This window comes from Nuphar pumila, chromosome 5 (assembly GCF_984573655.1).
Source record: "Nuphar pumila chromosome 5, dmNupPumi1.hap1.1, whole genome shotgun sequence".
Taxonomy (NCBI): domain Eukaryota; kingdom Viridiplantae; phylum Streptophyta; class Magnoliopsida; order Nymphaeales; family Nymphaeaceae; genus Nuphar; species Nuphar pumila.
Window position 1 is genome coordinate 118585850 of NC_143253.1, and position 26025 is coordinate 118611874.

Genomic DNA, 26025 nt, shown 5'->3' on the forward strand with positions numbered 1-26025 from the left:
CGTAGACGTGTTAGGCATGTACAAAAAGCCGTCGATTTCAGATTATGGACGGCTAGCATAAGCGCACACTAGCCAGTTAAGGACGGGCCAGACGTCACTTTCATTGAAGGTGCCCAACGTCTGACATTGAAAATGACAACATCGTTTTTTTTAAGAAAATGACCAAAATGCCCTTTACAGTGACAGTGTGATGATTTGGAAAGAAAACCCTAATGAACTAGTTAGGGATGGTAGTGGATAGGGGAAACGGAGCCCCGTTTAGACCCGTTTGGATCGAGGAAAAAGGACATGAAACAGGGATAGAGTTTAAAATCAAAACTCATGCGGGGATATCGTATATTAGAATCAATAATATTTTTTTTCATTTAGATCATTTTTCTTATGGATATTAGATGGTTATGCTTGATCTATATCTAATTAAGATAAGTTTTATTTTATTAGGAGTTTATCAAATTATGTAGTTTATTGAATTGAGATTTAGGAGACTTCATCTATAAATTAAAAAAGATGAGAGCCCTACAGTTGAGAGTTGATTTGAGATTAAATTTAGTATTTTCTTGTTTCAGTTAAATTTTTTATATTTTTTTTTGTTTTTTATCATTTAATCATATTTTCTTGCTTTTCCCCAATCTCCGCCTTGCCCCGCCCTATCCCCGATCTTTCTTTAGAGATGGCAGTGAACCGAGAGAAAAAAGAGCCCAACCCCGCCTCACCCCGTTTGGACCAAGGATAAAGGATATGAAACTGGGATGAAGGTTAAAGTCAAAACCCGTGCCGGATGAAGGTGGGGATGAAGGTTAGGATTTTGAGACAAAGCGGGGGCGGGAGACACCCCGCCCCGGTCCACTGCCATCCCTAGGACTAGTTAGGGTAAAATGCATCCCATGTATCCTAGAAAAAGCAGGATAAGGCTGTGATCTACCAGAATTATCCTACTCTTTCTAGATAAGTGGTTGCATTATAAACTCCAACTTTGGATGCACCTCACTTGCATCAGTTTATCGAAGAAAGTGAGGTATTGGATGATGGGGATCCCATGAGTTCTGCAAAAGTGGGTCCGGATATGCATCCAATCTCAACTCGACGACACATGGTTGAGTTTTCGGTCCATGTTGTGTCTGTGTACAGGTGAAACAAGTTTCTCTTTACGTGGGAAATGTAAAACGGGTCAGGTTAGAGTCGGTTCCGACACAGATCTGATTATATTTGCTTACCTCATTCTAACTTGGATCTGAATACAAGTGTCCATATTTATTCTAGATCTGACCTAGAAGTGGCTACATATTATCCGGATGTGACACTGTGGGCTGAATCTGTCAGTCATGGGTCAGATCTACAACCCATTTGCGTTTCTAATCAGGGATCATGGGTCGAAATGGTGAGGAGGGATGAAAAAACTTTGGATCTGGTTAGACATCTTGCTGGGTCTTGAGTCAGATCCAGTAGGATCTTAATTAGGACCTGCTTACGTTTATCAGATTGATGTTTACCACTCCAAGACCTGACCCGTATGGCCGTATCCAGGCCATATTTTTTCATCGACACGGGATGACTCGGAACGCAAATCAGATGGATCTGTTTTGACAACATCCACATCTAAAGCCACATCAACAATGCTCCAGATCCGATTGATTACTACCAAGTGCATAAACGGATCAGATACAGGTCAGATCATGTTTTGATCTTTATCCCTGTGTAAATTCTAAAGAATGGATCTGGGTATTGTTCCACTTCCGAATCTTATTCGATGTAGTCAAAATCAGCTTCAAATTCTATATGGTAATACAGGATCATGCAGAAAAAGGGGTTGATAAGATCCATAATCGAAAATTGATACATGTTTTGGATCAGAGGTCCGACCCATTTGCATCCTTGTACTAGCTCCCCCACAATGTCCCACTTTTTTCGGGATAAAGGTATACGGACACGTGTCCAGTCTTCGAGTCCACCCGTACAGTTCCGCCGTGTCAGAACGGGACGGCGCTTGTTGCCGTGGGGTCATTTCCCACTGTTTAAGAGGTCTTCATGGATCGACACGTGTCCTTCTAGTCGTACTTTAGTTTCTCATCTGACGGTCAACTCTTCTCTTTTAAGAAATCCCCTTGAGAAGGGGCTACTTGACTAATTTACCAGAATAATCTCATGTTTTTAAGTAAATCACACAATTACCACAGACCTCTCTTGGGGGCACTTTGACATGCATATTCAGATTACGAAAAGGCCCCCCCAAAATGGAGAGGGTTGATTGGACCCTGATCCAGATCCAATACTAAAGCTCCGTGTCAAGGACCACTGATTGAGCTCGGATGCACGTCCGCTGAGATGGGTGAATTTGGTTGGGTTGGTTGGACATGGATCTAATTCTTGCTTCGGACATTCGATGGGTTTGCATCATTGGCTCGAAAAGTCTCAGACATCTACAAAGCCAAACGCAGGACAGAACCCAAGTTCGAGTTCCACATCCTGATCCAATACATGGCTGAGTTGCCTTATGTCGATCCAGGAGAGGCGTCGGATCCATATGTTATCTCCTTCAATTAGATTCCAATTCGGGACTTGCAGTTCACATAATTGGACTTAAGATCTTTTAATTTTTTAAGATTTTTTTAAGATAACGAAAAAAAACCCCACCATATGGTCATTTATGTCATTCGAGAGGGATGAATTAGGTGATTGGTTGTTCTCATGTGTGAGGGTTACTTTGGTAACTTGACATGCATCTGGAATTTGGAGAGGGAAAGGAGTGATAAAAATGAAAGCAAATAAGCAGATGGTAGGCCCCATATTTTGCAGGTGATGAGAGGAGGAGGACGTGGGCATCATAACTGGGATATTTGTGTTTGATAAGACCATGGTTTCCTACGAATACGAGGATTAGACTTGTCATTTATGTTGAGAGAGAGAGAGAGAGAGAGAGAGAGAGGGGGGGGGATGCCTTGAAATTGGGACCGGGTAGCAGTCGGTAGTACAATCAAAGCCCCCCCCACACACACATATATATAATGAACATTTTGCGAGCTATACAGTTTGTTCAGAAGATAATATGCTAATAATCATGGGATTATTGCAGATTTTTAAAGAGCTTTTGAGATCAACGGCTGATAATGTACCAAAGTTCGACAGTTCCAACAATCATATTACTTAGATCATACTATATATTTATATACATTGGCTAGATTGTGCCATACTTTCTAATAAAAGCTACAATGTTTTTTATGGATCAAATCTTACGGATATGATCAATGGTTCACAATCTATTGAATTTTATGATTAAAAGTATTATAATTATATATGAAATCAATAGCTCAAAAGAGTATGTGTGTGTGTGCATAGTTGGAGAAAAATACCAATTTTCTATTTGTTTAAAGTATACAAAAATCAGTTGATTTGTACTTTTGTTTGCAACATCCTCATTGACATAAAATCCCAAGTTGCCCTTGCCCACCAGGAAGGCGCACTCAATTTTGGTCTTGCTGCTATAATATGCAGGTAAGAATAACACCTCTCCAATGGAAGAGGGCGGATCAGGTGCGATCACTTTGTGCAAAAAATGTGTGCTGCTGCACCTGGCCGCCCTCCATCTTAGGGATACAGCTTGTCAGCTGTGGGACTCAACAGCAAATGGAGGGTGGGAAGGTGCAGGGGCACACAATTTGCGTGCAATGTGATTGCACCTGGTCTCCGTTCTCGTAATGTCACAAGATATAATGAACAATGAAAAACACATACGGGGTAAAGTTGGGCAACTGAAAAGCTCACATCAATTAGTTTCTGTAAGAGTATGGTATGGTCTAAAAGCTCACCAATAAGTTTTTGCATGAGTATGGTATGGTCTAATGTAACCAGTATTTCTTTTAAAGAATGTGTGATCATATTATATAAAATAAAAATAATGAGAGAGATTTTTGTAATGATGTAATGTGGTAAAAAAAAAGTCTGAGGTACATGGATTAGATTACTAAGAAGAAAGAGAGAGAGAGAGAGAGAGAGAGGGGTCTTCTTACCTCGTTTTTTAAGGGCAGCAGTATAAGGGGCAGGAAGGGGAATTAGGGGAGGGGCCTGTAGCTGACTGACACGAGTGGTTACGAAAAAGTCTTCAAGAGGTTCCCACGACAACAATTGTATCATGTCATGCCAAAGAAAAACTCATCAAAATACGTAAAAATTAAAATAAATGCAATAAGCTGTTTCATTGGTGGACTTCCTCTCTCTCTCTCTGCTGCTTGGCAGATGCAACTCTCTCTCTCTCTCTCTCTCTCTCTCTTTCTCTACTTTTAGCTTTGCTTTTCTGCAAGAAGGGTTCCTCAAAAGATAAATAAAGCACCAAGAAATAGAATAGAATAGAAATAAACAAGAAAGAAAAAGGAGGAGAAAGATGGGGAGGGGGAGGGTTGAGTTGAAGAGGATAGAGAACAAGATAAACAGACAGGTGACTTTTGCAAAGAGAAGGAATGGCTTACTCAAGAAGGCATACGAGCTCTCTGTCCTCTGTGATGCTGAGGTTGCCCTTATCATCTTCTCCAACAGAGGCAAACTCTATGAGTTCTGCAGTAGCTCTAGGTAACTCGCCCATTTCTTTTCTAGATCTCCTTGATTCACCTCTTCTTTCCCAATTAATTGAGATGGTAAGTATCTACATATATGTGTTTGTTATTTTATATACATATGATGGTCACTTGTTTCTTTTTGTTTAGATGGTGAGAAGGGTTTGTTCTAAAACTTTTAACTTTCTCAAAAATCTTGGTAATCTTTGTTCTTGTATGTTTTCTGTCTAGTTGTACGTGTCATTTGTTTTTTTGTATGTGTTTATACCATTGGATCTGAGAGAAACCATGTTAAGAGGAGACACAGTTACTGATATTTCTTATCCCATGTCAAAGCAAAGGTTGTGATACACACAGTCTATGGGGAGATCCATGTTTTCTGCAAGGATTTGCAAGAGACCCATGTTTAAAAGGCATAGGAAATTGGATTTTTGAGTGCCATTCTTCATGCTTAAGATTTTTGCATAAAAATCTCCTGTTGGAGGAAGCATCTCTCATCACCCATTTGAGGAAAAGGAGATATGGTGATGACAATTTGCTCAGATCTTGAAAAGGCTCAAGTGAAAAGAAGCATGTCAAACCGGTTCCCCATGCCCACCTCTTATCACCCATCTGAGGAAATGGAATAAGATCAAAGAACGTTCTTAGGATTTTGGAAGTGGTATGTGTTCAAAGAAATAGTTTTAAGTATAAAATGTTATTTCCCATACTTCAAACTAATTAAGCCTATAAAAATTACACACTGAGGATGTAAAATTATACTTTAAGATCCATTTCTGACTGCCCATTTGAAGAAACATCACGACTCGTACGTGGCTGTGGTCCTTTAAGCTTTTTGGTTAGATCACCTCATATTTTTTTGGTATTATTATACAATATTTACTAATTATTTCTACGGTTAATTTATTTATGATGGTTATGTTCATTTGATGCTTGTAGTTGAAAATTTTGGTCCTTAATAGTATTTTATATTAAGGGTGTTGCTACATGTGGAAGTAACAGGATCTGAGTTGCTCTCTTTATAAATATTATGATTCGAGTGTTAGTTTGAAACATATGGATAGAAGCACGGATTTTTTAGTACTTCATGGAGGGAAACCCTAGAAAGAGTGTTGTATTGCGTCAAAGGTTCGATTGGAACCATACTGTAATCTTTGTGGTTCGCTTTTTTCATGTTGAATTGAACCTTCTTTCCACACATACTTGGATCTCCGTAGGGGGTTATTTCGCTTTCATTTGTTTGTTTCTCTTAGCTAGCATGACCATCTTCATCATATAGCATGAAGACCTACACTTGCAACTAAGAAGTACTTTTTTTACACTATATATATATATACATATATATAATGCATGTTGAGACAGTGATGAAATGAGAAAGATATTGTTTAATGGTGTCATAAATAGCAAAACTCATACGTGATCCTTTTTGTCTTAATATTATTTAATTTGATGCATGGGATCAAACAATGTGGTCTTTTTTTTCAAGGAAATAGTGTGGTCATTTAGATGATTAGTTTATTGCTCACTAGCTTATTCTCTGTGCCTATTTATGCAAATATATCACTACATGGCATGGTCGCAGATTATTCAAGTCTCCTAATATGTAGTCTCTGTTAATATATGAAGGGCTAGAAACTGACCATCTTCACTCTTATGAACTCTGATGTCCAAACCGACTCTTATAGTAATTTTGGTTCTAGCAGTTAAAATTCTTCATGGTTGAAGTTTTCTGTTCATTTGCAGGCTCTGAACAAGGATGTGAACTTGAGAGAGAGAGAGAGAGAGAGAGAGAGAGAGAGAGAGAGAGAGAGAGAGAGAGAGAGAGAGAGAGAGAGAGAGCTTCAAATAGTTCGTTTCTGAAACTCTGTGAATGCATGCAGTTGTCTGTTTGAGTGTGCATGTGGTTGTTAATATGGAAGGTTTATTGTGTGTTTCTTCTTGTGATAAAAAGGCTTGCAGTAGTAGTTATTAACAAGTTCATCATGCTAAATGATTGACACCATCAAGGCTATCTAACAAATTTGACAAAAGAACCGCTAATCTTACCGAAATATTCTCCACATTTAAAATACGGTTCTAAAGATCTTTTGTACGTAATAACTAAAGAGCTTTTGTACGTAATAAACTTAAAAAAAGGATAAAGGAGGGGTTTTATTGGTGACAATAATTAAGGTTTAGGTACTTGTTAAGAGCAATAAAGAATGGTGAATTAGTTGGTCTCCACTGTAGCTATGGTCGTAAATGGCACCTCAAACACATGAACTTTTACAAAATGTACATAAATGCTTGTTGCTTTGAAGGAAAAAGGATGTATCCAATAAGTCTTCAAAAAGTTTGAAGAGAAAGGATGAATTATGGTGAGGTTCAATTTAAGTAACATGTCTCCAATTGTTTGCTTGATCACTTTTGAAGGGTTAGTGCATATTTGTGGCTCCAAAGACATTTAATGCATACTCCAAATTGATAATTTGTAAAGTTTCTTTATGTGTGAAAGATTTTTTTCTTTTGAGGGAAGATAATTTGTAAAGTTAACAAGCATTCTTGACCAACATCATTATCTTTTTTGAATGACATCACCATCATTATCATTGTCATCCAAATTTTTGGTGGATTATATTTTCACATTAGTTCTTTAGATAAGACATTTTCATCCTTAAATAATGCCTTCATTCATCAAGCAGCTTCAATCAAACAGATTTGTTGAAAGCTCACATACATAAATGACATCAATATCATTAGTCATTTCTTTTGAGTTCCCCTAGTGATTGTTTTACAGCTAGTATACACACAACTATTGCTCCCAACTTGCACATTTGATGGTTTAGAAAACCCAAAGTTCTCTAAAGTCCTTCTCTTGCTATAGCCAGCATGCAATACAAATGCCTAACAACATATTCTTCCCAATACTATTGTTTCTTAAAGAAAAGTAAAGCAAGAGGAGAAAGACACACAATGCACGGAAGAAGGCAGCTCGAGTCTCTATTGATAGAGATGGCTTTTTACACACGTGTGTTAAATTTTTTACAAAAATATGTGTAAAGTCATTACATGCTCCACAATTCTTTGCTGTCGTAGGATCCAAAATGAGAAGAATCCTTTCAAAAGACCTTTCAAAATTTCATCCACACGTTTTAGAATTCTTTCTTTCATGAATGGAAAGTTCAAGAGAGGAAATCATGGATTTGTCCTCTCTTGATTCTTTCTCTTTTTTATATTCAACTCCTTGACTATCTTCCTTTTTAATTTGATTTTGAATCTTCTTCACATAACTAAACAAGCCTTTACCTTCTATAGTCGAGTGACTAAAGGTTTCCATCTAGTTTTGAACCTTTTTGTTTTGGTTTAAGGCTGGCTGGCTTGAATGCTCTTTCCTGAATTGTACCAAGGTCGGCTGGCTTGCTTGGCTTGGCAATCCTAGCTGGTTTTGGCATGCCTTAAATTGATTTTGACTTACCAAGGCTGAATATCCTTCCTTGAGCTGATTTTGAATAGTTTCTATGCTGGGAACCAAAGACAATTGGCTTGCCTTATCATGGCCAACCTCACCTTGATCAGCCTTGGTCGAGTAACCTTTTCTTGGGCTGCTGGTTTTGAATAGTTTCCATGCTGAAAACCAACGGCAATTGATTTTCCTTATTGTTGCCAGCCATGGACAATTTTTCTGCTCTTCATGCCTTATTTTGACTGTCTTGGCTAACTTGACATAATTGGCTAGAGCTTGGACTCGGATCTGGATCCGGGTCAATCCTATTATTTCGTTCCTCATATGTTCCTCATTTTTTTCTTTGAAATTGAAAGAATCAAAATTATTAAGCAGAAAGCATAAAAATTACAAAGGTGGCAAGACCTTACCCCAAAAATTCCTCATATGTTCCCTATATAATCACATTTTTCACAATCAATGCACAAGTCCTGTTCAAGTAGCTACTATTTCTGTTACCTGTTGATTCTCAAAGATGATTTCTCTATTTTGTGGTGCACACAATTTGTTTTCAAATGTCTTTGACCATCAGATATTAAGATTTCTTAATAGTTGCTCATTTGATATCAAATAAGTGCATAAACTCGTGAAATGGTAGTAGAAGAAGAACAATTCATTGGTAATAAAAAAGACATGGCATTTCATCATGTAGATGTGCATGAAGTCATCTTTTCTTCATAAGTCAATATTACGATCTCATGAATCGTGTGAAATATAGTTCAATTATTTGAGTTAATAAGGTAAGCCCTCACCACCATCTATGCACATGCGTAACAAAATCTGGACTTTGAAAGCCCTAAGGAAGGGCTGGTAAATGAGCCAAACCAACTGAACAGAAGGCATTCAAGCTGGTCTCATACTTGTGACAAGCGGGTAGAGCAGAGCTCGAGCTCATGGCAAGCCTGCCCAAGTTAAATGGGTTGAGCTCGAGCTAGCTCATTTACAAGAAAAATACATTGTTACAAAGTTGTAAGCAATAGGATTTGAACTTTAAACTTATTGCTTGCAAGCCAAACACTTCAACCATCTACACTATATATATATATATATATATATATATATATATATATATATATATACACCCTTGTTTTACATAGATCTAAGCTCAAAAAGCGAACTCTAATCTTTAGATCACGTTTTGCATGTTTTATTTCCTATATACATATGTTAAAGTTGATTCAAACATGATGTTTATACGACTTTTAAACCATCGTTGTCTTCATGAATTGTAAGCTGTTGATTTTTTACCATCTCAAAAATAAAATCTTATGGTACATTTGATATCATAAAACCTTCTAACATAGTAAATAAATGATGCTAAACTATAGTTACCAGGAAGCGAAATGGATACATGATGCAATGTGTGAAGCGGAAGCTGGGAAGTGTTAAAAAGTATTGTGAAGCGGGAAGCAAGATTCATTTTGAAAGTGATTGCGGAAGTGTATAAGAAGCGAAAAAGAAAACATGAAGGAAACGAGTGGGAAGCAAAAAAAAATAAATATTAACATGAAAATACTAAAAACAAAGGAGAAGCAAGGAAAAAATGAGAGAAAAGCGAGTGAAAAACGAAAGGGAAGTGATTTGAGAAGCGAGTGGGAAGCGTGTTTCTCGCAAATGGGAAGCGAGTTTTCCCCCTATAGGGGTGCTTCCGGTAACTATGTGCTACATGTAACATTTAGTGTCTAGATCCATACAAACATGGGAGTGTACCACCTCATGGTATCACGGTACATAACCACCATATATATATATATATATATGTGTGTGTGTGTGTGTGTGTGTGTGTGTGTGTGTGTGTGTGTGTGTGTGTGTGTGTGTGAGAACTGTCTTTGGAAAATGAATTTCTTGAGAGAAAAAATAATAGATTATAGAAGAAGAAAATGGCACATAACAAAAGTTCATGGAAAATTGTAGGGAATGATAAAGAACCCATGCCTTTTGGGCGACAAGGGTCACTTATGCACTAATTATACTGTCAATTTCTTTAGCTTTGTCCAATTTTAGTGATGTTGGTGCATGGATGATGACATTTATCAACTTCTGTTATAACTATATAAATGCATGCAGTCTAAAAAAGCATTGACCACCACACCTGCTACATGAGCTCAAAAAGTAGCTATGACTTGCACAATGCACCACCTCGGGGGTCGCCCAATGGGCCAGAGGGACTGTTGGTGAGGGTGTTGAGATTATGGCACTGGATCAAATCCCGTTGGTGCACATGTGTGTTCATAGTTTTCGAAGGTAGGCCACAAAGGCAAGGTTGTTGTGGGCTGCCACCAGGGTTTTCCTCGCTTTGTGAGGGTTCCTCATCATAAAAAAAAAGAGACATGCCCTATGCTAGCATGTCACACATGAGCTTGGATGGTAATGGCAAGCACATTAAAGGACATGGCTTAGTGTAACATCTGCAATTACAACATATATGGTTGTTTTGTGGCTGATGTTTATGTTGTTTGCCATGCAGAGTTTTATGATGTGCATAAAATCTGGCATATCTACTTCGGGACAAGTCCATCCATGATGGTCCACTATTGAAAGAGCTATCTTTTGGCATAGCTCATTTTGAACATTAAAACACATATGAATACATTCTTGATCTTTAAAGTTGTATTATCATTCACTAATAAGCATGTGAATGATTTTCATGTTGTAAGTATTATAAACCATGAATAAATTCTTGAACTCCCTCATCTTCACTTATCTGTTGTCTAGTTTTGCACACAGTTTACATGTAGCAAATACTTTAATGAAGGATGACCAAGTTCATGAATACAAATGGTTTTGGTAGGTAGAACAACAACTTGAGTAGAATTGTTGTATAGCCAAATGTATTGGCGAGAAAATAAATTTATATATAGTGTTTTTTACATTTAAAGATTTTTTCTTTTTCTTTTTGTTAATACAACAGCAACTTTGGTTTAGGTGAGTTTATAACAATTCATTGACAAAAAGAAAAAAACTACAAATTTCTAGCACTTAAGAGTACAAACGGGTATCCAACTGCCTTGAATGCCATCTCTAAATATCAAGAATTAAGTTCTTTTCCTTAATAGTTTATTAAAATAAGTTAAGCTTTCTAATTTATGTTTGGAATAGCTGATAGGGACACAAAATGTGAAAAGGTGCAATAAAAAATGATGGTACTATATGGATAATTTGATATGTTTTCCTAAAAACCCTTCAATTTTTAATATTCTATCGATGTCCAAAATCACAAAATTTGAATATAAAAAGGCCTTTTTACCCTTTGCACATGCGAACTTCTACTATATATGTGAATTTTCTCCTAAATATGTGAATGTTTTTTGCAGAATAATCTCTATTATCATATTTATATCTCTCCGATCAGATGTTGAAAACTTGTGTTTTTATAATTGTTGAAAAGCTAAGACACATGCCTATAATTTTTATGTTTTGATTTAGAACCCAAAACCCTTATAGGGTTTTTGTTTCTGAGTTTCAAAACGAAATAGAAACATGCACCCTCTAGGGTTGTGTATTTTTTATTTGTTCTATGCCATTTTCTAGCCACCTACACCAAAAAAACAAAAAAAAGAAAAAGATAGATCAAGACATTAGCTTTCCACTACCACCAAGATCACCTTGATCTGATAAGCGTCATGCAAACTTGTCTGAAAGATAGACTGTTCCTCCTAAACATGCAAACAACAAACATAGGTGAGGATGAGGAAGTCCAATTAAAATTTGGTTCGTATATTTTTTTTACAGGCTTCATGAAGTTCGCATAAAATTATATGTGAATTTTCTCTTAAACTTGAACAAAATGAGAAAATCTGCATATATTTTATGCGTTGTTGAGGAGGTCCGCATATATTTTATACATTGATGAGGATGTTCGCAAATATTTTTTATGTGGGTGAGGAGGTTCACATATATTTTATGCGAAAATAAGAAAATCTACATAGATGAGGAAGTCTACGTATGTTTTATGTATGAATGAGAAGCTCTGCATATATTTTATGCGAAAATAAGAAAATCTACATAGATGAGGAAGTCTACGTATGTTTTATGTATGAATAAGAAGCTCTGCATATATTTTATGCATGGATGAGGTGGTCTGCATATATTTTATGCATGGATGAGGAGGTTCACATATATTTTATGCGTGGATGAGGAGGTCTGTATATATTTTATGTAAATATGAGGAAGTCTGCATATATTTTATAAGCAAGATCACGCAAATTCTGTATAAAATATATGTAGACTTTCTTATATTCGCATAAAAAATATGTGAACTTCCTCAACCTTGCAAATATTGGCTATTTTTTTTTATAATTTATGTGGACTTTGTGAGGTCTTCAAAAACAATCATATGAATCACCTTTTAGTTAGAGGGCAGACAGTGTGAAACAGTCGAAAAGTCTATATTTCAGAGGATATTTCTTCCAAACTGATCATCAGATCAAGGCAATTTTCATGGCGTTGGAAAGCAAACTCGTTGATTTGTTTGCCTTTTAATTTTTTTTCTGGTTTCTAGCGTAGGTGGATGGAAGATAACATAGAATTACTGGGCTTGGCACAACCGTACTTATTCATCTTTTTTTTAAACGTTGTTGGGGATGTCTCTCATCACTCGTTAGTCGTCTTTCAGTGATTTAGATATCGTTGGAAAGGTACTTCTTTGTTCTTTTATGTGCTTTTTCAGAATTCTTCATTTTTTGAGTCAAATGTCATCTGAAAGATAGATCGTTTGGTTGTTCTAGTCTACAGAGAATGCTCTTATTTTGGTTTTGGAACTAAAATAGGAACCCTAGAGGGTTTTCAGTTCTGACTCAAAACAGAAATGTTACAGACCAGTGTCTTGGCTTTTCAATGACTATAAAAATACAAATTTTTGATGTCAGATCGAAGAGATACAGATCTAAGAATATAGCTGTTTTGCATAAAAAAGTCATGTATTTGAAAGAAAATTCACATATATTTAGGAAGTCTAGATGTGTGAAGGGTATAAAAGGCTTTTTAAAATTGAATTTTTGTAATTTTGAACATGGGGAAAATAGTTAAAATTTGTGAGCTATTTTGTGAAACGTATCATTTTTACCATATAGTACGATCATTTTTCATAAAATTGAGCCACCTATATATTATGTAAGAATTTATCCAAGGTGACGGTTAGCAGCTTAATTTGGTTGACATGGGGACCAGAATGACTGATTGTCAGTTGTAAGTATGAAATTTGGCTTGAATTTAGCCACTTTCATAAGGTTCTCATTATTTTCCTTTCATATTGACTCTTATGAGTTTAATGTAGACATTCGCCTAGGATAATCTCTTTTACATGGTTAATCTCAAATTGCATCTCTTACAATCTATAATTTTCAAGGATAAAACACATGTTGTAGCTAAACTTAGAGATGCCACTTTTTATCTAACTTTCATTTTTGCATGAACACCACAATCTACGTTGGCTTGGAGATGAAAAGGCTATTGCACACAAAAAGAGAAAAAATGGTACATTATTTGAGAGTGGTGGTTTCTAAACTTTTTTTTTGAAAAATTAAAAGAAAAAACGGCTTTAGTGTTTGTGAAAAAGTTCAATTAAAAACTAGACTTGAGTAAAACAAAATGCTAGAGGAGAACTAATCAAATAGGTCGTCTCCCTTAAAAAAAATCTTATGAGCTTTAAAAAATATTATAAAAATACAAATTAATGAAAACACTAAAAAAAAATTTAGAACAATCATTGAAATAAAAATATTCATTTTTTCCTTGTTCTCTCTTTGATGCCTTTTTTCTTCTTTCCTCTTTCTCAACCACTTTCTTCTTTCTCTCATTGATTTAAAAAAGGTACCTTAAGTCAACAAACTCAACTAATTTATTTCTTTTTCATTCTTTAAATGTGCTAATGATATCATTAAAAATATTTTTATAGTAGTACATAAATGTATTATTTTTCAAAAACCCCAAATCTAAGGTTTTGAATATTTTTTTAAATAGTCAATCTAAAAGTGTAGAATATCATTTCAAGTTCGAAATTATTATTCAATTTACTAAACATCTAAATTATTCTCATTAATAACATTAACAAATGAAAAATCTTGTGAACTCTTTCTAAATATTTTGAAATAGGACATGTCAAATTGCAAAAAATATTCAATTAGTTAACGACAAATCGAATCAAAGAAAAGGTTACTGTTTGAATTTGTTTTACTTCAAGTAGTTTATCACATTTGATAAAGTTTTACAATGTGATGTTGCAATTGCTTCTTTCACACAATAAATTGAAGGGAAAATTTTAAAAGCACACATAAAGTTTTATCAATAATAAAAAATACACACAACTTTTAGACATTATAAAAAACATACCAAAGTTTTCATAACATTAATAAAAAAACAAATAACCATCCATTTTGCTCTCTCTGGCTTTCCCACAAGATGCTCCTTCATCTTCTCTCCTTCCCTTGCTACACACAACAAAGGCTCTTCTATGTATTCCTTACCACACCCAGTGAGTGAATAAAATCTTTATCTCCCCTTTTGGATTGTGAGATGTGATAAAAGTTGCTGGTTGGGATGGATTAAGTGATGGGTTTGAACATGCTTAAACACCAATTCACATTATATATATACATACTCGACCATCAATCCTAAGAATGATGAAACACAACAATAAAACTTAGGGATAAAGATGAACCAGGTTTGCTTAGGCATCTAAGTTAAGTGTGGCACTTTTATTTTCGAGATGCAAAGCTTAGAAATGGTATTGGCAGTTCCGTTCAAAGTTTATTCAGATTTACATAATTGAACTTTGCTTGAATTAGCTAACTATAATTTGCTTCCTTTCTAATTTCACATGTAAAATCCTCTTTCTTGACCATTTTTAAGAATATTATTATCTTAGAAAACATCTTATTCAAATCCAACCCCAGTACTTCATATCTAGATGAGATGAGAAATTTGTTACATTAAGATCATTCTAAATTTGGATTTTGCCATGTTCATGTATAGCAAGTCTTTTTTTATAAATTGCCGCTTTTATATTTTAACTACTAAATATAAAATATAGCATTTTTTTCTTTAAAAAAGTGTCAAAGAAAAGCAATATTTTTGTTTGCATATTTAAGCTTAATACAAATTTTTACTTTCAAGTAATTGAAAACTTTGTGTAAACATATTGGTGGTTGTTTTCACTATAATCAAATAACAGTTATGGCCATATGGGTGAATTTAAACAATTAAGAAAAGAAAATTGAAAGCAACAAATGTTAGCTAAAAACTATTAATAATAATTGGACAACAAAAAGAAATTTTTTTGGTGGAAAGAAGAATGAGATTTGAGCTATAATAGGAAGGTTTGGATAGAAAATGTAAAAAATAATAAAAGAAATGTAAACAACCTTCCTAAGCTTATGTAAAAATAAGTCACTCATATCTAAACAATTATATGTAAAAATAAACTGAAATAAATAAGAAAAAACAAAAAAGATCATCATTATTATTTTAAAATTTATATTTGACTATTGATCTTAAAAGGCCTATTCTCCACTTTACCATCATTGTCTTGATGAGTGTTTTAATCATGTTTATAAATCAAAATAATTCATTATGTCTTTTGCTATATAGATGACTTAAAAAATATTTGAAATAAAAATATCTAAAGACATATCTCGTACATAATATGTTTAGCTATTTCAAGATGTGATTATACTCGTTTACTAGTAAATAAAGCTATTCGTTAAAACTTTTAAAATAATAAAAGACTAATATAAAATTAAAACTCAACATATTAATTTATTATTGACTATAATCTACAAGAACATGAAGATATAAATTCTCTATTATTTTTTATAGTCATATAGAAGTACATGAAACTGTTTGACTATATTGATATGATCTAAGTATTCATTAAGTATGCATTGTAATATATAGAGAGGCAAGTGACATTCTTTTTCAAAAGTTTTACTTTATAAATATTTACAACATAAAATGCATAATTGATTTAGTTATTTACAACATAAAATGGACATTCTTTTTCAAAAGTTATCGCAAATCTTCTTTTTCTCATTGCTCACTATATTTTCATGGCTAGTTAATTAGATTTAAATATTTAAAATAAGCATGTGTATTTTTCCCATAACAATAAGCATGTGCATTTTTGTAACTTATAAGATACAATTTAAAAATTGTATTTACTTATAAATTTGTATTGATGTAGGAAAAATATAGCATTGGACAAAGTTTCTCTTTTATTTAAGTCATGAAATATATTTGTAAATAACATGTTCATTAATGTATGCACAAAACCAAAAAGAATTAGTAAGAATTGCTATATTTGTTTTTTATTATTCTTTTTATTATAAATTTTAAATATTTATGAGTTATTTTATGCCTACTTAGTTTAATATTGTTACTAATTTGATTTTCAAGAGAATTGTTTTAAATTTTCTCATACATAGTATTGATATTAAAATAATATATTGATATTAGTACCATAAATAAATATTTATAAAATGTCAAGATAAGTGATACAATGACCTTAAGGTTAATAGGGAGGATAAAGATAATTTTGAAATGTTACAATTTTTTATTTTTCTTAGTTTGAATGTTTTTTGTTGTTTTAAATCTATAAATATTCATGACAATGAACTTTACGTCTCTATAACATCATGTCTAAAAATATGTAGTAATCAAGATATAGAAGTACTTTTTGTAATGTTAAAATTTCTTAGTTTTCAATGGCACCCTATTGTATTATAGATTTTAAAATAAGAATGATCATGCAAACCTTTTAATTATTTTTTTATATGATTCATAGTGATTATTTTATAAAGTACTACTTATTGTCAACTTTTATTATTTAAAATTTGAATTTGACCATTTTATTAATAACTACCATCTTAGTAAGTTTAAATTAATTATAAATGCATGAGTCCTTAAGTGTTTATGGAAAGGATTAAACTATATGTCTAAAATATGTTTAATAGATTTGATGTAATTATTGATTTAAGTGGCTATATTAAAATTTTGCTATAAAGATTGTAAGAATGGTGTAAACTAGTGGCATTCTTGAGTCTCTTATTTTTGTTTGTTGGGTAATAGAGAACTTTTGCTTTCGCTATACTTTTACTGAAAGAATAATGATATCCTGAAATAATTCATCTTAGTGCATTTAGCTTTTTCAAACTAAATTATAGAATACTTTAATTTGAAATAACTTTAGTGAAGTTAACTTTATCTTTTTAAATTTAAATATGAATACAATTATTTGTGGATGACTATCATCTTACTATATTTACATTAGATATAATATAAAAAAATTTAATTTTTTATTGGAATAATTTAAACAATTGCCTAAAATAAGCTTAGCACATTTGATGCGATTACTAGTTTAAGTGCTTATATTAAAATTTATTGTAAAGTTTGCAAGAATCATGCAGAAAGATAGTGCAATTTGAACTTTTCTTATTGTATATATGTGGATAATACAAAAGTTTTATATGTCTTATGCTTTTAGTATGATATTGATGGTATCTCAAAACAATAAAGGTCAATGCATTCATACTTAATACCAAATTTTATAATTATCATATCTAATTATTAGTCTGCTTTAAATATTTAGAATTTATAGAGAATTAGTAGTGAGTTGCAATTAACTTGAACAACTGATGGTCATTTGCAACAAAAATGCAAAAATATACAACCACATAATAGTTTAAATTGTTTTGATGTTGCAGCATGCTAAAAACACTGGAGAGGTACCAAAAATGCAATTATGGATCAATAGAAGCTTGTGTGCCATCAAGAGAGACACAGGTAAATCTTTTGCATTCTTTTCTCTATCAATTGTCATCATTGAAATTGTGGTTTGATACTCATTATATTAAACTTTTGATTTAGGTTTTTTGCTTATCATTAACGTTGTATCTAAGGGTTGGTTAATAGCCAATGATATAAACTAAATTCATGACTTAGACCAAAAACTTGCACGACTTTAGAAAGCTTCTCTAAATCAATTTTTAGTATTTATTTCTTTTAGGATTATGTTGTTTGTTTTTTTTAACAAGAGCACCTTGAAATTTTAAACATTCAAATAAACCTTATAAGAATGTGTTATAGTTATATAAATATGTTATCAAGAGTGCATCCTAAACCAAGAATGAGTAGGACAAAAAAATAGTTATTTGCATTAGAAAGATGATTACTTTTTATTTTTATTTTTATTGCTCTCAATTTAAACTTACCCAATTTCTTATTGCCACACATTGCGTATAAAAGCAAAATTTAGAACACAAAAAGAAAAGGAATCAATAAAAAGGATATGGTGCAAGGATCAAGCACATGTAACAATGTGCTTGACATTAAATGAATAGCATATTTATTAAATATACAACATTATTCAAATTCTAATTTGAATAATGTTGAACCCTTCTAAGTTGGCTCTCTTTTATATCTAGATAGGAACTTTTTATCACTAGGAAGTTTTAGTTACAAGTCAATGGAACCTTCTATCCAAACATGATGACTAAAATTTCTAAGATTAATTAGTTTGGCACAATCACTTGATTACTTGTCTATAAACATACACGTGTTTGTATGTGTATATACATATGAGTTTATACTACATGCATATTGGTAGACAAGTATAAGTTTTATACTTAATTTTGTGTATTAAGTCAATGATGCACTCTATTATTTTCTAGTACTATTTAGTAATGGTGGCACTATTCACTTCCCAGTTGGTTTCTTGCCAAGCTTGTGCTAGAATGATGTTAGTTAGAAAGGTACCATTAGTTGATTAAAACTAAGCTACACTAATAATCTATTTCTGTTTCAATTGTGAATTTAAAGGGTAATTTCTATCACTATTTTGTGGCCAAAAGAAGATTATTAGTAGTCATCTTAGTGAAATGGTGTTAAACCTAATGTTGCCAATGAAGAAAGTGGAACACAAAAAAAGGTAGGAATTTTGTATGAAATGAGAAGAAGTGAAATCAGAAACAAATGATAAAGTATTTAAGCAAAAAATTATTATTATTTTGAATTTTAACTTATTAAAAGGTTTAAACAGTAAAAATATGATATATATACAGAGAGAGAGAGAGAGAGAAAGAGTCACAATATTGGTTTTAGCAACTACTTCAAGAATTAAATTTCTCTAGTATTATAGGATTTTCTATGATTTTTTTAAAATTCTTTGCATTTAGAATTATAAAAATAATGTTAAGAATAAGAAAATGTGTTTTAGTATTTCTATAAAATGTAAAAATGATGTCACTATGTAAAAAAACAGTTTTGTATATCTGGTGATAATGTCATGAAAATAACTCAATGATATCACAATATTTTCAATTTATTGATATCACAATATTTTCAATATATCACAATAATTATGTGAATGAATATCTCTATGTATGTAAAATAGTGTGTAGAGCTCGCCTTATATGACTTAGCACGTTTTATTACAAAAGTTAAGTTGCTATCTTACCACACTGCTGCTTTTAGGCTTGAGACATGTCACATGGCTACTACTACATTGGCTCCCGTACCATATCCCATCATATACAAGTCATATTGGAAACTTCATTAAAATGGGTGTATCCCTATGTCCTCAGCCGTATCAATGTGACATAGCTTGAGACAAGAGGTATGTTTGCAAGAGGGAATGTAGACGATGCCCCTAAGACAATAGCTGAGATTTGTTTACTCGAGGTGAGGAGTGGAGCAATCTTTCACTGCAAAAATTTATCATCTATGAAAATCACATCCTTTTGGGTCATTTTTTCATGAAAAAATGACTTGCTTGCAAACATATACAAAATTTTCTCACCTAGGAAGAGAAGACTTACTTAGGTAAGAAAGTGTTTCATGCGTTATATATAGTAAAATTTTCAGTAGTCTAGAAAAGTTTATAATAAACTCTAATACCGTCTAATTGATTGAAAAAAATTAAATGAACATATCAAATTTATTCCTGCCCACCAGGGATATTTTCCTGTTGGCTTCAACATTATGACAAGAGATACGCCCCCGGGTATTGAACTGGGGATGTCTTTCAACTTAAACGCCTTAAGCAGACCCACCTAGCCAGGTCTTCTGAGCCCTCGTGGGCTATGTCTCTAGAGTGCTTATGTTTGATTTATTTGAATTTTATGCAACTTTATTTTTACCTTGGGATTTGTAAAAATTCTCCTAAACTCTTGGTTGTTTAGCTAGAATTGAGTGGGCCTTGATGAACTCAATATCAGTGAGCCTCACTTTCTTGTCTTTCTCAATTGGATTGGTAAACTTCATATGAAAGCTTAGTCCTCATAAAACCGAAATAAAAAGATGTGGAACATTTTATTTTCATGGCTTCAGTAAAATATCATAATGATTTGCCATTATTTTGTATAACGTTTGCTTAGCCCTTTTAATTTTTTTTTAACATATTGTGACAAGCAGAGCAGCTACCAGGAATACCTGAAGCTAAAGTCCAAGGTAGAATCATTGCAACATTCACAAAGGTATACACCCTGAGATCCTCATGTTTTTCAATCTTTTCTTTTTCCTAAAGTCCATAAATTTTTTGGTTATATATCATTTGTGTATCAGGTCATGTTCTGTATATCAGGTTTTATATGATCTCCAATATATATTTGTATGTTAAATGACATGCAAGTCTTATATTGAAAATAAATATACCTGTTACATTGTTTTATATAGGATGAAGTAACTCTTTTATGTCTTGTAATATGGACTTGCAGGAACCTTCTAGGTGAAGATTTGGGCCCCCTCAACTCGAAGGAGCTTGAACAACTGGAGCAACAGCTAGAGGTTTCACTGAAACATGTTAGATCAACAAAGGTAACATACCAGATTTAGATAATGGTCATTAATTTTGCAAGTTCATTGGCTTAATGTTATTGATTTTTCATTCCTATTCTAAATTTAATCCAGTGGCTTAAGTTCTGACGCAAGTCACATTACTAGTGACTGCAATGCTTTGTTAATTTCCTTACTCAAAACTAGTGGAATATACCGTCTTACTGTGCACTTGGGAGATAAATGACAATTAGGCTCTGTTTGGGACCGGTGTTGGAGAGGAGATGAGAGGCATGATGGGAGTGGGAAAGAAAATGGGAGATGAGGTTGGAGTTATGTCACCTGGGTATTGGTGCTGGTGTGGGTACAAGTACGGAGGGTATGATATGGCAATTCCAAAAAATATGGGTACGAGGATACGGCTAAATATATACTGAAAAATAAAATATACTAAAAATTATATATAATATATCTAAAATAACTGAAAATATATATTATATATTGAAAATATACAACAAAACAACAACTGCCCCTTCATCCAAAAACAATTGGGGTCGGCGATATGAACCAAAAAATAGATATATAAAAATATATAATATAGGACACGGCAAATGCTGTGTCCAGGTAATCAACATGGGTACAGCACCAAGGTGCCGTGTCATGGTAACATAGGGCTGGAGTTGTCAACTACATGCCAGCGTATGTAGTTTAAAATGGCTCATCTCCACTCTACCATTTTCGTCTACTCAAACGGGTTTCTCAAACACCTGTATGTGCACCCTCATTAAATACCATCTCTCCTCCCATCTCCAACTTCCAAAGAGAGCCTTAATGAGGATCATTTCATGAACAATAAAAGAAAAATTGGTGAAAAATATTTATAGTGTTACAGAAGATCAGATCATCCGGTTTTATGTCATCAAGATATATGGTCAGTAAAATCTCTATGGAAGCTTAAGGAATTTGCATAGAACAATTTCACTCATGAGCAGGTGCAAAACTTTCTGCCCTCTAATCAAGCTTATGAATTAAGGCCTCACTGTGGAATATGGCACAACTAACAGTTCGCTAATATGAAGATGTAGGAAAAGACCTATTTTCATACCCTCGGTGAATCCATGAGACCATAGATTGCAAATAGAAAATTCACATTAATTAAAGAGAGAAAAAAGACTACATATTTCGCCCACTGTATTTCTTGGTTCCATCAGTAGTGCTTCATTGTGTTGTAATCTAAAATGTCTAAACAGTAGTACCATAATGAATGTCATGTTGAAACAGAAGAAATCCAAACGAAAGACGAGATTATTGTGAGAAAATGATCAATTGTTATTTTAAAAAAAACGGAAAACTAATTAGAGGAGTGATTGGAATAACTATGTTTGTAGCAAGCGTTCATGAAAAGGACAATGCTACAGAATCAAGGCTACATGACAGCACTCTAGCTGGTATCAAGTTGAGCTTTCAAGTTTCTCCTCATAAATGAGCATGTTTTTTCATGAAATTTTCATCCGAATTACTAAGCCGGCATCCCTTACTCTTCATTTCACATCATGAGTAAAACAAACATAAAACATCAAATCATCATGGTAAGAAAGTGTCAGGATGACACAAGTGTCCCATTTTTTTCCACCACCCACCACTTTTCATGTGCAAATGCTTTCATACACCCCCACCAACAAGGATCCCGAGAGCGAGGAAGTGCATGGCTATTCGACACAGTGAATTACATGACAGCATTTGACCTGAACTTTGTAGTTGTGGGTCCTATGCAATGCTGTCATGTGATTGGCGAGTGTCACGTAGCCATGGCACTTACCGGCTCCTTTGATCTCAACTCCCCCCAAAAGCATTCTCATGGAAATGCTGAGTTGACAGATTTTTTTTCAGAAACCTGTGCCCATTCACATGAAAAGCTTTTCCCTTCTATAGAAATAAAACAAACAGGCCTTAAGGGTAAATTTGCATCTCCCGGAAGTTCCAAACAAAATACATGGGAATCCGTGCTATTTTTTGTGGCCCCACCTTGCAACTCATATATAGACGTGTCTCATCATGTTTTAATTGGATAACACAATGATTCTTTTCTCTATAAACTTTTAAATTATTGCAATTATTTTTCCCTAAAGACACAGTAGCAAAATACGATTGGTCTAGACTATGCTTTTCTATTGGCGTATTAAGCTTCTATAAGACAGGCTATTTATCAAGATTGTGTTGTCAATAGTAGTGAATGTTTGTGCTACAAATATTGCACTCTAGTGCAACATTAGATTAAATAAAAAGGAATAAAAAATGTTTGTTCTTTGTAATGCATCTTGCATATTATATAATACGTCATGTGTGATATCACCCAGATGCACCTAACATCAGCATTCAAACGTACAAGCATTGACGTGCATACAGTAGGCATATATTGAAGCCCCCATGTTCATAAAGCACTGATGATGAGTAATTCTGTAATATGTTTCACATTGATACCTCAGATTGACTAGGCTACAGTAACTAGTCATTGCAAGGGTGATGGAAACTATTGATCATGGAGGCCAACAGCCTTAATTGAGTGATAAGACTCTATTAACATAGCAGAGACATGGAATAGACTAGGTTGTTCTGGCCAAGGTCTAACCACTCCAAGAATTAGTCCAAGTCATTTTGAGCCTAAGCAAGATCTACCGAGTGGAAACAAATGTAAGGTGAAAAAGATTTGAAAATTAGCCGATCCAAATAAGTTGCTTCTGAGTATATACAGGTTCGTATAGTACAGGCCGATATGACCCGTTAATCATGCTTTCATGACACTTTAATAGGTATTGTATTGGCTTAAGAGTTGATGATATGATACACCGATTATATTGTAGGATATGATATGATACTCATGACACTGGTCACCATGCCTTTTTGAAATAAGTTGTGCTTTGATTAAAGTCTAGATCAGGGACAAAGTTTTGAAAGTTGAAAAATATCAACAGATATATACAAGTATACCAAACTCAAGTGTCTAAACTTTGCTTTATCAACATGTGCAGACACAATTCATGCTCGATCAGCTTTCAGATCTTAAAAGGAAGGTAATGTGATTCTTCTTCTGAATGGTAGTGGTATACTTGTTGGCCTATCTGTTGCTTGTTTGTTTGTTTGGTCTGACCACAAGAGGCAAAATGCACTCCAGGAGCAAATGCTGCAAGAAGCTAACAGGGCCCTAGTACGGAAGGTATACTAAAAAAGTTTAATTCTTTTATTTTGATGACTATGAACATGCATATGCGGTTTCAACAAAAAACTGTTGAGTCTAGACAGCATGACTCATCCCAGTGCCACAAAATTAGACTCGGTCTCCAATGAATTATAGGATGTCAATACATTCTATTCAATAGTATTTATTTGGATCCATGCCCATGTCCAGCTAGGTCTGTCTGAGCCAATTATTTATGAAGTTAGACTGATGACTTCTGATGGTAATCATGTGTAATAGCACTGTTGATCCTTCTTTAACAAATGAAATAAAGGGATATCTTTCCCTTGAACACAAAGAAAATGGAAAAGCCACCAACTATGGTAGCCATCCTCTTTGTGCCACTTGACCAATCCTGTTTACATTGCATGCCTAAGCAACAAGAAGGGTAACAGAATTAGAGTGATGTATAACTGTAATATAGTATATCCCCCCACTGTTTAAGGTTTTGAGCTCTTGGTCTGAACAACCACCAGGTTTCTGGTTTCCCAGCAACAAGGAATCATAACTTACATTAGAACTGTTCTGCATGAGATTTTGTTGTTATTAGCTCACCGTTCTGTCCAAGTGAGCAGCTAGCTTACAGCACCCTTCTATATGTGTCCTAAATGGATGAAAATGATTCACATAACAGGCAATATCCATGTTACATAGATGCATTCTATGCATGCTCATCCAAGCTTGCATTGGGTGAACCGTGCTTTTAGGAATAACAGTGTGTGTGTGTGTGTGTGTGTGTGTGTGTGTGTGTGTGTGTGTGTGTGTGTGTGTGTGTGTGTGTGTGTGTGTGTGTGTGTGTGTGTGTGTTATAGGACTCGAGCATTCATGTGATCCATTGTATACTTAGAAGTATGTTGTACTGCCTTTAGCTTGAGGGAGCGGCTTCTATAAATCATCACCAACTCTCGTGGGAAAATGGCGGGCAGCACATCCAGTATGGTCGCCATTCTGGTCCCCAGAATGACGCATTTTACCAACCGTTGGATTGCGATTCAACACTTCAGATTGGGTAAGACGTCACAAACATAATATCACAGCTGTTTACTTTTAAGTCTAGTCCAAGCAAAAGTAAGAGCATACACACAAGTTCTCACAATTGTTCATTTCCCGGTCCTCACTAAGCCATGATCATGAGTCATAGCATGTTCTGTGGCCAATGTTGAATATGGAAATTAGTTGGATCTATTTTTCTTTGGGCTTGCAATTACTAGCAAATGGACCCTGTTGAGCAAATCTGTAGGGTCTGATTTGCATAACATGCCACACAACATGGAAAAGTAGCGCCATCTGCAGTGTGCTAACTTTTAGCACATTATATATATATATATATATATATATGTGTGTGTGTGTGTGTGTGTGTCTGCAATCAAGAGCTGAATTATAGATATGATTGACTGCAATGGTTGTGTGACTCAAACATGTGTATATGTGGATATATGTGTTTATGCATGTTTTTTAGGCTTGGTGCATGCGTCGTGTACGTATGTACATCCCTGTGCCTCTTAATCATATCTTTAACTATATCTGCATGTGCAGGTATAACCCAACTGGCCAAGAGCAAATAACTATTGCAGCTCCTGCACAAAATGTCAATGGCTATGTCCCTACATGGTTGATATGAAACTTGAAACATATGGGTAGTTCATGTAACTTTGTAAAACCCTGATTGCTAGTGCTATGCATTTGACAGTAACCATAAAACTGGACCTGCTTGTTATTAAGTTTCTATGGTAACTTAAATTTGGACAGGTTGTACTCAAATTTTAAACCACAATAATATTATGGTGGCCATAGTTTAGCACAAGCTGGACGTTAGTAATTTCCTTTCTCATTTACTAATATGTGGATTGGTATATACTTGCTTATCTTCTCTTCTCTGTGATTTTCTGTACATGAAATCATATTTGACAAAAAGCTTCTTGAGAACTCGTAACCTCGCTTGTAGGGAATGTTGCTTCTAAAGCATGAGACTATAGGCTTCTTTCACATTTTCAAAACTC

At 34.0% G+C, this 26025-nt stretch overlaps 1 protein-coding gene across 2 annotated transcripts; it reads left to right on the forward strand.

The window, feature by feature from the left end:
• Positions 1 to 4375: 4375 nt before the first annotated feature.
• On the forward strand, positions 4376 to 25701 carry LOC149838340 (agamous-like MADS-box protein MADS2). Of its 2 annotated transcripts, none has more exons than XM_090006528.1 (8): positions 4376 to 4560; positions 17724 to 17802; positions 20428 to 20492; positions 20733 to 20832; positions 23820 to 23861; positions 23963 to 24004; positions 24895 to 25034; positions 25562 to 25701. In XM_090006528.1, the coding sequence occupies exons 1-8, from the start codon at positions 4376 to 4378 to the stop codon at positions 25644 to 25646; spliced, it is 738 nt and encodes a 245-aa protein (XP_089862654.1). In that variant the 3' UTR covers positions 25647 to 25701. The 2 variants fall into 2 exon arrangements, with proteins under 2 accessions (XP_089862654.1, XP_089862655.1); XM_090006529.1 differs by having other exon boundaries at positions 20431 to 20492.
• Positions 25702 to 26025: the final 324 nt, after the last annotated feature.